This window comes from Oryctolagus cuniculus, chromosome 10 (assembly GCF_964237555.1).
Source record: "Oryctolagus cuniculus chromosome 10, mOryCun1.1, whole genome shotgun sequence".
In the NCBI taxonomy this organism is placed as follows: domain Eukaryota; kingdom Metazoa; phylum Chordata; class Mammalia; order Lagomorpha; family Leporidae; genus Oryctolagus; species Oryctolagus cuniculus.
Window position 1 is genome coordinate 15,688,484 of NC_091441.1, and position 14,035 is coordinate 15,702,518.

The window sequence follows — 14,035 nt, forward strand, 5'->3', positions numbered from 1 at the left end:
GACTGCTGTGAAGTGGCCTTATGAGTCATTAATTGCTCTGGCCCAGGCTTCAGTGGCTTGGGAAATTATGCCCCTGACTACAGGGACAGTCTCTGGGGAGTTACTGGACCTCCATAAACAATTTTTAACCTCAAATGACCTAGTTTTAATTCTCACCCACCCCGCCAAAAAAAAAAAAAAAAAAAAAAAGCTTTAAGAAGGCATGAGAAAGGAGCATATAAATTTTGAGCATAGCATATTAAATTTTATTACCTAAGCAATCTAACAATGTTACTTGTTTCAATTTTATCAATACAAACTTGACCCCAGACCTCTTCATAATGACAGCCCATCTCCTAATCTGGTGATAATTATTATTTTATAAAATCTGTTTAACAGATGCAGAAAGCCTTATAAAATTAATTATGATATATGAATTAATAATGTCCTAACAGGAATATATCAAGTTACCAATTTTGGATTTAGTGAATTCCTCCTGGAATTTCAATATTTTATCATTTCTTTCTCTTAAAAGGTTAAATGATATGAAAAAATACAAAGAATAAAATAGGCAAATGTACACACCAATCTAATTTATTGGAGGTTATAAAATGTCAATGAGACCGAACAAGAGGAAAATCCAGAGAGGCTGTCATTACTAGGCAGAAATAAGAGATGAGACTATGCAGGCAAGAACATTCTAGGAGGGGGAAGGGATGGGAACTTATGACTTTAAGATAATGGGCTAAAAGGTACCAATTAAAATATAGTTAAGGAATGCCAAAATTAAAGAGTATGGAGAAAACTGAACATTGAATAAGAAGCAAAACAAAATGCCTGGCTCATTGTTCAAGCACAAGAAGGATCTAGAAAAACCAAAATAGAGAAATAGACACTAAGAGATCTTCTAAGGCATCCCTATGTCTCTCTGCCAGGGAGGAGAGAGGCTGGGGATGAGGAGTCAGCATCCATACAACTACGAAGCTAACTTGAGTGAAATGTCTGATATATCATTCATTAATTACCTTGCATGAAGATGCACTGTATTTGGTATTCCTGAAGACAAAGACATCTAAACTATAGTTCAACAGTGTATATGCAATGGTTCAATGTGGACATACAAGGCAAACAACACAAATCTCTAGGGGCAGGCATTTGGCACAGACATTAAAATGCTACTTGGGACATTCACATCCCTTATTGGAGTGCCTGGGTTTGAGTCCTGGCTCTGCTTCCAATTCTAGCTTCCTGCTACTGCACACCATGAGAGGCAGCAGGTGATGAGGTCCCTGACACCCACATGGGAGATCCAGATTGAGTTCCTGGATCCTGGGTTAGACTGGACCAGCCCCAGCTGCTGCAGTCACTTGGGGAGTGAACCAGCAGACAGAAGATTTCTGATTCTCTCTCTCTGCCTCTGTCTCACTGTCTTTCAAATACATTTTAAAAAACGTAAAATATTAAAAAAAAAAAAAAAAAAAAAAAAAAAAACAAACACAAACCCCAGAGACCTCCACATCCATACTGGCTACAAAGCCCTCTCTTACACAATGAGCCATGCATTCACAGGTACTTCTGCTGTATTTGTCCAATAAGGTCACTGTATAGCCTAAACTGGAAACACGGATATGGCACCTACTCTTTATGAGCCAGAAGCAACTGTATAGGGCCAGAGGAGATGGTGCCACTAGCGTTCCCAAATCACGAAGAGTGTCAGTCTAAGTTATCTCCCCAGCACACACATCAACACTATTGTGTTTCTCAGTAACAACAAAAAAACAGAACTCAGCATGGGTGGAGGGCAATCTAAACTCAGAGTTCCTTCCTCATTTCCTTATTGGCAAAATACACGTAAACAACATGTTAGAATGTTACTACCTGAGAATGCTTCTGAAAGTCCCAGCAGCAATCCCCAAAAGGTGGCGTCTATGCCACAAAGGTCTGAGAAGTGAACTGCAAAGACTTACTTTGTAACCTGCTATTTTAAAACATTTAAGTACATATTCAAATGGTTCTATTATAATAAGCTACTTGCTTTGTGTGTAAAACACAAAATAAACCAATGTTTAAGTTCCAAGTTAACATACAAGGCCCAATATATTTAATAGAGAGTTACAGATTTTCCCCTCGATTATTCCACTGTTCTGTGCTTTATAAAACTACAACTCAAGACTCGTGGGTAGAGTAATTGGAGAAATGTAAAACGCTGGGTTAAAATATTAGAGATTCCCAAGGTAAGTGTGTAACAGCAACTAAAGTTTTACAGATTGGTCTAGACCTTCAGAGTAAAACAATTTAATTCTAAAATATAACAAGTAAATTCAGAGATGTGGTTAATCATATATGCATCAGGTAACAGCTCCCTCACCACTGAAAATGACTTAATCTGACTTGGACAACTCATCTCAAATTTCCTAACTACCTCTTGGTTGTCGTGAAGATCAGCGATCAATGTGCAATGGCTGTGCTCACTCCAGGAAACAGACACCTGGTAAATCACCTTTTATTATACCACTCCACTGGCTGGATTCTGCTGACAACTCTGTAAATGAAATACTTTATTTGGATCTTTTCCACAATTCTTAGTTGTCATTTGACTCTTTCGATTTTTAGACCCTTCAGATCACTATAAAGCACTACTACAATACAAATGAATAACAAGGGCGAGGCAGCAGAATGTCTACGAAGCACTGGTTGAACACTTTGTACCTCAGTTCCATCACCTGCAAAATGGAAATGAATATACCTCCCAAGAGCCGCTACCTTTTGTTGTAAAGCCCCAGCTCCAAAACTGTCATCAGCATTCCCCTCACAGGGCAATGAAGTGCTCCAGAGGGCACCCCAGTTGGTGTTATCTCTGAGCAGCAATTTAGTCAGGTGAATAGCACTGTTATTATTAAAATAAATCAACAAGTTAGAGGAGGTGCTGAACACTAATTCACTTTGGATATAGTATCAAAGGCAGGAGAAATAATGGTCATACACTCTGTGCTCAGTACATCATTTCTGCAAGGATGTCAAGAAACCAGAGTATACCCAGGAGGGAGGCTGCTAGATAGAGGGACCTCAGAGCCAAGAGGCAGAGGGAACTGTTGGACTCAACAAAGATGCTTCTTCTGAAAACCAAGTGCAATGAAGGGGACAGGGTGGTGCAAGGGCACAGCCATCGTGGTAACCCTCAGCATTTTGAGGTTATCAAATAGAAGAGGGAGAAGAACTATCTTGTGCAATACCAGACAACAAAAACTAGGGCCAATAAGTCAAAGTTACAGGAATAGACTTAGTTCATTTATAAAGGAAGAACTGTCTCTTCAAACACCACAGGTGTCTGAAACATTAGACATCTGGGGGATTAAGTTGGGAGTCCATAAAGGCCTTTGTCAAATCTTAAATTCTAAGTCTCTCAACCTAAGATGATGAACAAAATTCAAGGTTAAACTACACAATGTCTTCAAAGAAAATTCCAAATAATTGTTAGGCAATTATTTATAGAACTATAACAATTAATACTACCTTTTTGGTAACTACCTTTTACAAGAGCCTTCTCAATATTAAAATGCCAAGTTGTCTAATTTTTTTTTTTTAAGGCATATTTAGACAGTGAGAGAGAGAGACGGAGAGAGAGATCTTCCTTTCCATTGGTTCACCCCCAAAATGGCCGCTATGGCCAGCGCGCTGCACTGATCCGAACAAAGCCAGGAGCCAGGTGCTTCCTCCTGGTCTGCCATGTGGGTGCAGGGCCAAAGCACTTGGGCCATCCTCCACTGCCTTCCCAGGCCACAGCAGAGAGCTGGACTGGAAGAGGAGCAACCGGGACAGAATCTGGTGCCCCAACTGGGACTAGAACCCGGTGTGCCGGCGCCGCAGGCAGAGGATTAGTCAAGTGAGCCACAGTGCCGGCCAAGTTGTCTAATTTTTTATTTTTTTTTATTTTTTTATTTTTTGACAGGCAGAGTGGATAGTGAGAGAGAGAGACAGAGAGAAAGGTCTTCCTTTGCCATTGGTTCACCCTCCAATGGCCGCCGAGGCCCACGCGCTGCGGCCGGCGCACCGCGCTGATCCGAAGCCAGGAGCCAGGTGCTTCTCCTGGTCTCCCATGCGGGTGCAGGGCCCAAGCACTTGGGCCATCCTCCACTGCACTCCCTGGCCACAGCAGAGAGCTGGCCTGGAAGAGGGGCCCCGACCGGGACTAGAACCCGGTGTGCCGGCGCCACAAGGCGGAGGATTAGTCTAGTGAGCCGCGGTGCCGGCTCCTCAAGTTGTCTAATTTTCAAACATAGTTTAAAGTTCCCCACTTAAGATCTAGCATGCATTTAATTAAAGCTAACATTATATTGACAGAATCCACACATATTTGAAAGTACTAATAAGAGAAGCACGAACCCTAATCAACCTTTTTTACTTTTTAATTTTTTTAAAGATTATTTATTTATTTGAAAGGCAGAGTTACAAAGAGAGAAATGGTGAGACAGAGAAAGAGAAAGGTCTTCTACCCACTAGTTCACTCCCCAAATGGCCACAACTAGCAGGGATGGGCCATTTTGAAGTCAGAAGCCAGAAGCTTCCTCTGAGTCTCTCATGTGGGTGCAGGGGCCCACGTCCTTTGGCCATCTTCTGCTGCTTTCCCAGGCACATTAGTAAGGAGCTGAATCGAAAGTAGAGCATCTGGGTCTCAAACCAGCACACACATGGGATGCTGGTGTCGCAGGCTGCAGCTTTATCTGCTGTGAATGCTGGCCCAATCAACCTTTTTTAATGATTCTACAGGAAAATGTTTCCAGAGTTCCATCAGGACATGAGGAATACATTTCTATTTGCTGAGATCCTAACAACCCCCAGGGACCCTAGAACAATCCCCTGGCGCACACAGAGAACAGTAACTGTCTTCTCTTTCCTCTCTTGCTCCCATCTCCCTGTTGAGCAGGAAGAAGAAAGGGGCAAGGGATGAGAAGACAGGAGGAAAGAAGAGGGAGGAACACGAGGAGAGCCCAGTGGCAAGAAATTGGCATAGCATTTAAGACATGGAGTTGGGGAACTCAATTTCTCTTACTGGAGTGCCTGGGTTGGAATCCTACCTCTGGCTCCTCATTCCAGCTTCCTGCTAATGTGCACCGTGAGAGGCAGCAGATGATGGCCCAAGTAGTGGAGTCCCTCCACCCACTTGGGAGACCTGGACTGGGTTCCTGGCTCCAGTCTTCAGACTAACCTAGCCTCAGGGGCATTTTGGGTTTTGGAAGTGAACTAGCAGATGGATAACCTATTCCGCTTACTCTCTCTACTTCCCTCACCCTCTCCTCTCTCTCTCTCTCCCCTTATCTCTCAAATAAAGAAAAGCATAGTTTTATAAGATAACAGCCTTAATATACAAATAGGTATTGTTTCAAAAAAGCATGATTTTTTGTTATGAAACAGTAAGAAAACTAGGTATCTATTATTTGTATAAATTTTGATTATATAACAAAGTTTTAGTTGGCAGTGGACTGAATATAGGGTGGTGGCCACCTAAGACTCCAACTCTTAATGACACCATTGCTCGCTCAATTTGTGTAAATACAGTCTGCAATGTTCACACACTGACAAAATTGCCTAATGACCAGGCTCTCAGAACGTGTCTTTGTGGTTAAGTAACACATAACTGTAGTTACTCAGATTTCAGAAACAATAGTCACTACAGGGAAAACAGAAGGGATTAGTATATGGAAATAAGAGAGGGATAGCTGAAGCTTAAGTATAAAGAAATCATTCTACTATTTTTACTTTAATCATAGCTGTACTTCTGCACATACTAGACTCCTCCTTGAAAGGAACGTTCCTGTTTTCATGGTGAGCTCCTTCAAGAGTCAGCAGGCTCCTTACTTCCTTGAAGCCCTCCCATGCCCAAATACCTTAAACACCAAATCTCCAAACTTTTCCTTGCTCTGATCACGACAAGAGCAAACTTACTATAAGTAAAACTCCATGTCACTCATGATCTTAGTTCCACATCAGAAGCTACTATGGCTTGCTAGACTGTCTTTGGTCAAAGGGCCCTGGATTCTTTATTTGAAGAATCGGTACAAAATGTGAACAGGGAGGTTACAGAAAAGCCTGGGACTTCTCCTCCGCCTGCAGCGCCGGCACCCCAGGTTCTAGTCCCAGTTGGGGCGCCGGATTCTGTCCCAGTTGCCCCTCTTCCAGTCCAGCTCTTTGCTGTGGCCCGGGAAGGCAGTAGAGGATGGCCCAGGTCCTTGGGCCCTGCACCCGCAAGGGAGACCAGGAGGAAGCACCTGGCTCCTGGCTTCCGATGGGCGCAGCGCGCTGGCCACAATACGCTGGCCCTAGTGGCCACTTCGGGGGTAAACCAACGGAAAAAGAAAGACCTTTCTCTCTGTCTCTCTCTCTCTCACTATCTAACTCTGCCTGTCCAAAAATAAATAAATAAATAAATAAATAAATAAATAAATAAAATAAAAGACCAATTTACATGAAAGGGTTTCTTACAATCACATATAGTGACACTGATGTACCTCAATACTATCGCACTAGAATGATTTGACTCAAGTGGTTACTAAAATAATATTTGAATAAAAGCTGAACAGGAAAACACTATTTTTAAATGTAAGAAACCAAAAGTTCAACGGTTTTCCATGTTATCTTATTCTTATTTAAAAGGTGATGTTTACTAATTATCTCATGTGATCTTTAATAGTGTGAAATACAGTCCTGACCTTTGACTATAGTGACATTTTCCCCCCCGTGCCAAAGACATGGAATTAAAATATGGTGGTTAACACTGAGAGGGCCAAATGTGAAGGCACCTGCAACCACCCGCAAGTCAACTACTGATCAACTCAGACAGACACACAGGCAATTAAAATATCCCCTAAGAGGTCTGATTTTGTAACTCTGGGCTAATCATCAAGTTATAACCAACCAAACTGGTTGGAGGTGCTTTCCCCTACAGAAGAGAACTGAGGGGATCTCAGGGCTTGGGGTCGTGGGGAATGCCTATTACTAGATGTAACACAGGTTGAACACCCCTAATCTGGAAATCCAAACTCTGAGGTACTTGCCAATGCAAAACATTTGGAGTTACAATATGAAGTCAAAAGGAGAAAATTTCACACCTGACCTCATATGACAGGCTGCAGTCAAAATGCAAGTATAACAAAAAATATTGTATAAAATCACCTTTATAGCACGTGTGTAAAGTGAATCTGAAATATAAGTAAATTTCAGGTTAGACTTAGGTCCCATCCTCAAGCTACTGCATTACGTATATGCAAATGTTCCAAAATCCAAAATCTAAAACACTTCTCAAGTATTTCAGATGAAATAGATTCCACCCGCATCCTAACTATAAAAGTCTATCACTTTTAATTCACTCCCTTTATTATCCACATTCAAAATACTGGACTTTAGAATGTATCCAGAAGGAAATTATTTTCAACTTCATTTAGCCAGTCAATACTAAAGAGTATTCAACCCATCTGACAAAAAGTTAAGAGCATATACTCTCTGGGATCACATGTTTCAGAACATTTTTTCAGAAGACAGACACCTGAATCAATATTCTGTTTTCCTTTAAGATTTATTTTATAAGGCAGAGTTATGGAGACAGAGAAGGAAAAAAGAAAGAGCCAGATCTTCTATCCACTGGTTCATTCCCCAAATGGCTGCAATGGCCAGGGCTGGGCCAGGCCAAAGCCAGGAGCCAGGAGCTTCATCCGCGTCTCCTACTTGGGTGCAGGGGCCCAAGGACTTGGGCCATCTTCCACTGCTTTCCCAAGCATGTTAGCAGGGAGCTGGATCAGAAGCAGAGAATCTGGGTCTCAAACTAGCACCCATGTGGGATGCTGGTGCTGCAGGCAACAGCTTCATCTGTTATGCCACAATACTGATGCCCTGAATCAACAGTCTAATCTTTGTAATCTGAACAGAAATGTGTAAAATTAATAGTTACCTGATATGTTCATTCTTTTAAAAAAATACATAGATAATGGTCCTGTGGTTTTATCTGTAAAAAGAGTTCTCACCTTGAGATACACATACATATACCCACAAGTATTTGTGCGTAAAATAACAGATGTCTGGGGTTTTGTATAACAGGAGAGAAAAGGAGTGTGCAGACCAGTCTTGAGTTGACCATTGTGGAAGCTGGGTCACAGGCATGTGGGTGTTATAATACTATTATCTCTACTTAGACTATCTGACATTTCCATAATAAGATGCTAAAAGACACACAATACTAACTTAGTGATCTGAATCCATTTCTAATCTTGTGTGAAATAAACAGACTGTAAATTGGGATAATACAGTGTCACAGAAGTGACTAAGACTTCTAAATTAAGAATGAGATTCAGGCTACAGATACACATGAAAGACTAACGTTGAAAAGAATTCAGAGGATCAGTCAACTTGTCTAAAAAGTGGGCCACAAAGATGACAGCCAGGTTTGCATTTCCAGAACGTTACCCATGTAACAGACAGGAGCTCTTCTACAATCCCTGCTCTTCCCTCAGCTACCGCTCTCAGCCTTAAGACATCACTGCTCCTCCATCTACTTTATAGACATGGGATACACGGACCCCAGTTGAGGACACAGAGTCCTGTGCATACATGTTAGGATGATTACTGAGCTGTTAAAACTGGCCACGCATGCATTAGTGTTTTAGCAATGACTCTACAGACAACATCATAATCCTCCCAAAGGCGCGCCCTCGTACGATGCACTGCTACTAACACACGCCCAAAATACAAGCTCTAAAGAGACTCCCTGGGTACTAATTTGGCAAGCAATATTAAATGCTAAGATTAAGCTATTAATTTTAAAACATAGTAAGTACATAAGAGTCTACCTTGGTAGAACACATTTAATTAATAAACTTCTATAAATTTTCTCAAAAAATCAAGTGAAACAAATTACAACAAGGATGAACACTTCCCTTATTGCTAAATCTAGATGCGTAAATTGAAAATAACAACATTTCTTTTCAAATTACTTATCTAACTCATATTAATCTAAAAATAACAGGTATTTGGCTCCTTTTGTCTTTCTACTCTCACAAGAACAAACAAGGATGAATGGTCATTAGAAATAAAAAAAATTCAGATAATCCTTCCTGTTTTTCTTTCAGATTCTTACCAAAATCCATCCACATTTAAACATAATAAATAATTAATATTATTTATTAATAATTTAAACATAATAAAAAATAAATCTTTTTAAAAGAATCTGCTTGTGGGGAGCAACTGAGACTGGACTAAGTTACTGGAATTAAGACTTATTCTATGCATCTGCTCTCCCACAATATGGCGCTGAGAGAAAGCGACCAAACAACCTCTACGCAGCTGCCTCATCAGTTTGACAAGCTGCAGGAGCTGATCCTGCTCCTGATTGGAGGAGAGCAGTGTGCTCGGCGTGTGGGTAGCAGAGTTGGGATTGGTGGGAGAGGACTATAAAGGAGGAGAGAGACAACATGCACGAGGAACATCCGGATAACATCTGAGCAGCCCAGAGAGAGCCGGCCGGCGGTGTGCCGCTCCCCTGCGGAAGTGGGGAAAGTGGCAGGGGGAGCCGCCCCTCCACGGAGGTGGAGGGGTCGCAGCCAACCCGGGAAGGACCAGCAGCAAACCCGGGAAGGGCCGAGCAGACAAAAGAACAGCGCAGGGTCCTGTGTCGTTCCTCCGTGAATGGGGGAGCGACATCTGCTATGATAAGATGATATGTAAGATGATATTAGCTATATCTTTATTCACATTAAAAATTTAGACTTCTAATTTGTTGCAAAAAGAATGTAAAGCAGCTGACACTGGACTAAAATGCAGCACACTGCATTTGACCTAAAAGATCAAAACACCTCCAAACAGAGAATTCTATAAAATATTTTCTCAATGCTCTTCAAAAGTATCAAGGTCTTGGAAAACAGAATGACTGAAAAAAATGTCACAGGCCAGAGGTGACAAGTGAGATGTGATAACTGAATGCATTGTGGTGCCTGGGATTAGATCCTGGAAGAGAAACAAGACTGTGGGATGACTAGTGAAACACAAATGAAACCTGGAGGTTAGTTCAGCATAATGTACTAATGCTGGCTTCTTAGCTTTGACAAATACTTCATGGTAATATGTACAGTAAATTGAATGAGGAGTATATATGAACTCTTCAACTTTTCTGCAAATATAAAATTATTCCAGTTGGGGGGGGGGGTGTGGACCAGCAAGTTAAGTCACTGCTTAACTTGTTAAGTCACTGCTTGGGACAGGAACATCCCATACTGGAGTGTCTGGGCCCAAGTCCCAGCCTCCACTTCTGATCAAACTCCCTGGTAATACACATCCTGGGAGGCAGTAGAGGATGGCTTAAACTCTTGGGTTCTTTGCAATCCCTGAGGAAGACATGGACTGAGTTCCTGGCTCCTGGCTTCACTCTAGACCAGACCAAGTTGTGGGCATTTGAAGGGTGAACCAGCTGATGAAAGATCTCAATTTCAATCTCTCAGTCACTCTGGCTTTCAAATAAACTTTAGAAACCATATTACAAAATAATTAATAAAATTTAATGATAAAAGCCTGTTTTTAGGGGGCCACATTGTGGTGTAGTGGGTAAAACCGTTGCCTGCGACATCAGCATCCCATGTGGGCACTAGTTCCAAGTCCAAGATACTCCACTTCTGTTCCGGCTCCCTGTTAATGTGCCTGGAAAAGCAGCAGAAGGTGGCCCAAGTGCCTGTACCCATATGGGAGACTCAAAGAAAGCTCCTAGCTCCTGGCTTCAATCTGGCCCAGCCCTGGCTATTGGGGCGGATGAAGATCTCCCTCCACCCCCACCAACTCTGCCAAATAAAGTAAATCTTTTTAAAATTTTTTTAAATGCTTATTTTTTAAAACATCAGTATTTCCATATAACACAGAAAGAAACTTGCTGCACTTTGATAATATTTTGTTATCTTATTCTGAAAAAAGCAGTGTGTAGACAATTAATGCTTTGAATGCATACTCCACTTAAAATTCAACATGCAAGTCTGAAAGAAAAGTGTGATTCTTCCCTTGCTCTCTGTAGGGTGGCTGCCCCATACATACAGAACCACCATTTGGTTATCAGGTTGGAGAAACCTTCTAAGTCCTACCCAGAAATAAATAAATAACTCTGAAGTCCTACCCAAAAATAAATAAATAAATAGCTGCTTGTCGCCTCCAGAAGAGAACACTCCACAGTGATATTATATCACTGACTTGATCATTCAAATGTAGCCAGTACTGCAAGAAGACATTTTGTACATCATTCTCTAATATTTTGGTAACTGTTTTTCACAATATTTTTCTATTACTTACACACTGGACAAATCATGACATCACACAGAAATCTGAATTACAGTGAATTTGGATCACAAATTGGATTATAAATTCAAAAACAGGAAAGCAAATTTTGTTGTAATGTTTCTACACCCTTGAGAGGTTTCATCATTTCAAAAACACACCCAAAACAAGGGCAGTAAGTACTGTAATCTACCCTATCGTTTACACATAATTCTACAAATGAAATGTAAAAAACAGCTTCTCCTTCAGTAGTTGAAATATTAGCTTTTTTAGTTATTTGTTGTATTTATTGTGCTATTCTGGTCCCCATTACAGACACAAAGATGTATCACTTCATGAACATGGTGACTTTATTTAGCCTTCCTTCTTTTTTTTCTTGACAGGCAGAGTGGACAGTGAGAGAGAGAGACAGAGAGAAAGGTCTTCCTTTGCCATTGGTTCACCCTCCAATGGCCGCTGCGGCTGGCACACCACACTGATCTGAAACCAGGAGCCAGGTACCTCTTCTGGTCTCCCATGGGTGCAGGGCCCAAGCACTCGGGCCATTCTCCACTGCACTCCCTGGCCACAGCAGAGAGTTGGCCTGGAAGAGGGGCAACTGGGACAGAATCTAGCGCCCCGACTGGGACTAGAACCTGGGATGCCGGCGCCGCAGGCGGAGGATTAGCCTAGTGAGCCGCGGCACCAGCCCATGGTGATTTTATTTAATCAAGGGAATCTAAAATGTTCAATCAGATAGAGAATAAAAGTGAAGAGATGGCATAATTTTTTTTCATTTCATTTATAGACCAAAAAGAGGGACACAGTCTTCCACCTGCAAAGATTAGACTGTTTAAAGTAAGACGAAGAGGGGAAATTTGCAGCAATTCTCGGTATTCTGTGGTTTTGTAGTTATCCTACCTTGGGCTAGTCCCTTAAATATTCTCAATTCCTCATTTGTATCTATAACGTTAAAATAGTAATAATAATCTATCCATTGAAAAAGTAGAAACAAAACCTGGCAAATAAAAACCAATATTTAAAAAGCTACTTAAACCTTTTAAAAAACTAAAAATTGCTAGCCATGGATAGTATCTGCGAAAAAAAAAAAAAATCTGTGTGTAACTCTATTTTGGTCCTGAGTAAAGCAGACAGAAAATTCCACAGCCAGCACTCAACTGAACAGATTCCTGGGGAAATGCTTGCTTACCTTGGAGACTTGTCGCAGCCACCTTAAATACTCTGTGAAAGTATCAAAGCAAATGTAGTACGTCTGGCTTTGGGGTCCAGAGGAGCTAAATGCTAAACAGTGCTGGTGCTTTTTCACTTCTTCTACCTATAAAAACAAGCAGAGAGGCAAAATCAAGTAAGAGCAGAATCTCTGACACGTTTCACCAACTTCACCTTGAATCAGTGAGCCAACACAGATTTGCATCTTTCCCTACATATGTTCCTCCGATTACTTAAAATAACTAAGTTCCTTGTATTTGACCAACCAGTTTTCATTACAAGGAAGCCAAAAAAGGGCAGTGTCGTCTTCATCAGATTTCCCCTCCACAGTGAAATTCTCTTCTTCCTGTTTTAAAATCAGCAGAGACTCCTTTTCTTACTCCCTCGATGCCCTCATAATAGGATGCTGGGTATTTACTTCCTCTTGGGACGATTTTTTACTTAAGAACTTTCACTTAAGGAACTTTTGTATTATTCTGCACTACAGCTTTCTTTAAAAGAGGCCTTTTGGGACTGGCACTGTGGTGCAGTGGGTTAAGCTGTGGTCTGCTGTGCCGACATCCCATATGGGTGCCCGTTTGAGTTCTAGCTGCTCTACTTCTGATTCAGCTCCCTGCTAAAGTGCTTGGGAAAGCAGCTGAAGATGGTCCAAGTCCTTGGGCCCCTGAAACCACATGGGAGACCAGGAAGAAACTCCAGGCTTCAGCCAAGTCCAGACCTGGCCATTGCTGGGGTGAGTGAACCAGAAGATAGATCTGTCTTTCCTTCTCTCTCTCAGTAAACTCTGCCTTTCAAATAAATAAATAATCATAGTAAAAAGAAGTCTTTCAAGCATGCTAAATGTTTTTAAAAATTTAACATGAAACTGAGAATAACCTGAAATAAAACCCTACTGTGAGAACTTTCAAGTCCTAATGATGCAGTAACACAGAAAATTCTAACTTCCACTGCCAGCACATTTTTTACAAAGAGGAAAATCTACACAATAAGGTGGCACTGTATTACACAAACTCCTATGTCTCATTTACGAAGATGATCACAAGCCGAGTCACAAAGAAAGCATAAAAAGATTTTTAAAAGATCATTATCACAAAGAACATGCTCTTGCACCACAATAATATTTAATTAGAAATCAGTTTTTAAAAATCCATGTCTTCTTAGAATATTAACAGACTTCTAAATAACACAATTTTCAACTACATACTACTAAACAACTCAGAGATTAAAAAAGAAATAAAAAACCTTAAAACTAAATGATTGTAGGCTGGCGCCGTGGCTCACTAGGTTAATCCTCCACCTTGCGGCGCCAGCACACTGGGTTCTAGTCCTGGTCAGGGCATTGGATTCTGTCCCGGTTGCCCCTCTTCCAGGCCAACTCTCTGCTGTGGCCAGGGAGTGCAGTGGAGGATGGCCCAAGTGCTTGGGCCCTGCACCTGCATGGGAGACCAGGAGAAGCACCTGGCTCCTGGCTTCGGATCAGCGCGGTGCGCCGGCTGCAGCACGCCGGCAACGGCAGCCATTGGAGGATGAACCAATGGCAAAGGAAGAC

The 14,035-nt window shown here is 41.5% G+C and overlaps 1 protein-coding gene across 1 annotated transcript in view; it reads right to left on the reverse strand.

Annotated features, from left to right (window-relative positions):
- Positions 1 to 14,035, reverse strand: part of PHLPP1 (PH domain and leucine rich repeat protein phosphatase 1) — a 229,866-nt gene that overhangs the window by 103,317 nt on the left and 112,514 nt on the right. The window contains exon 3 of the mRNA XM_051851890.2: positions 12,467 to 12,592. Within this exon, the coding sequence (XP_051707850.2) occupies positions 12,467 to 12,592 (126 nt within the window). The remainder of the gene's footprint in view (positions 1 to 12,466; positions 12,593 to 14,035) is intronic.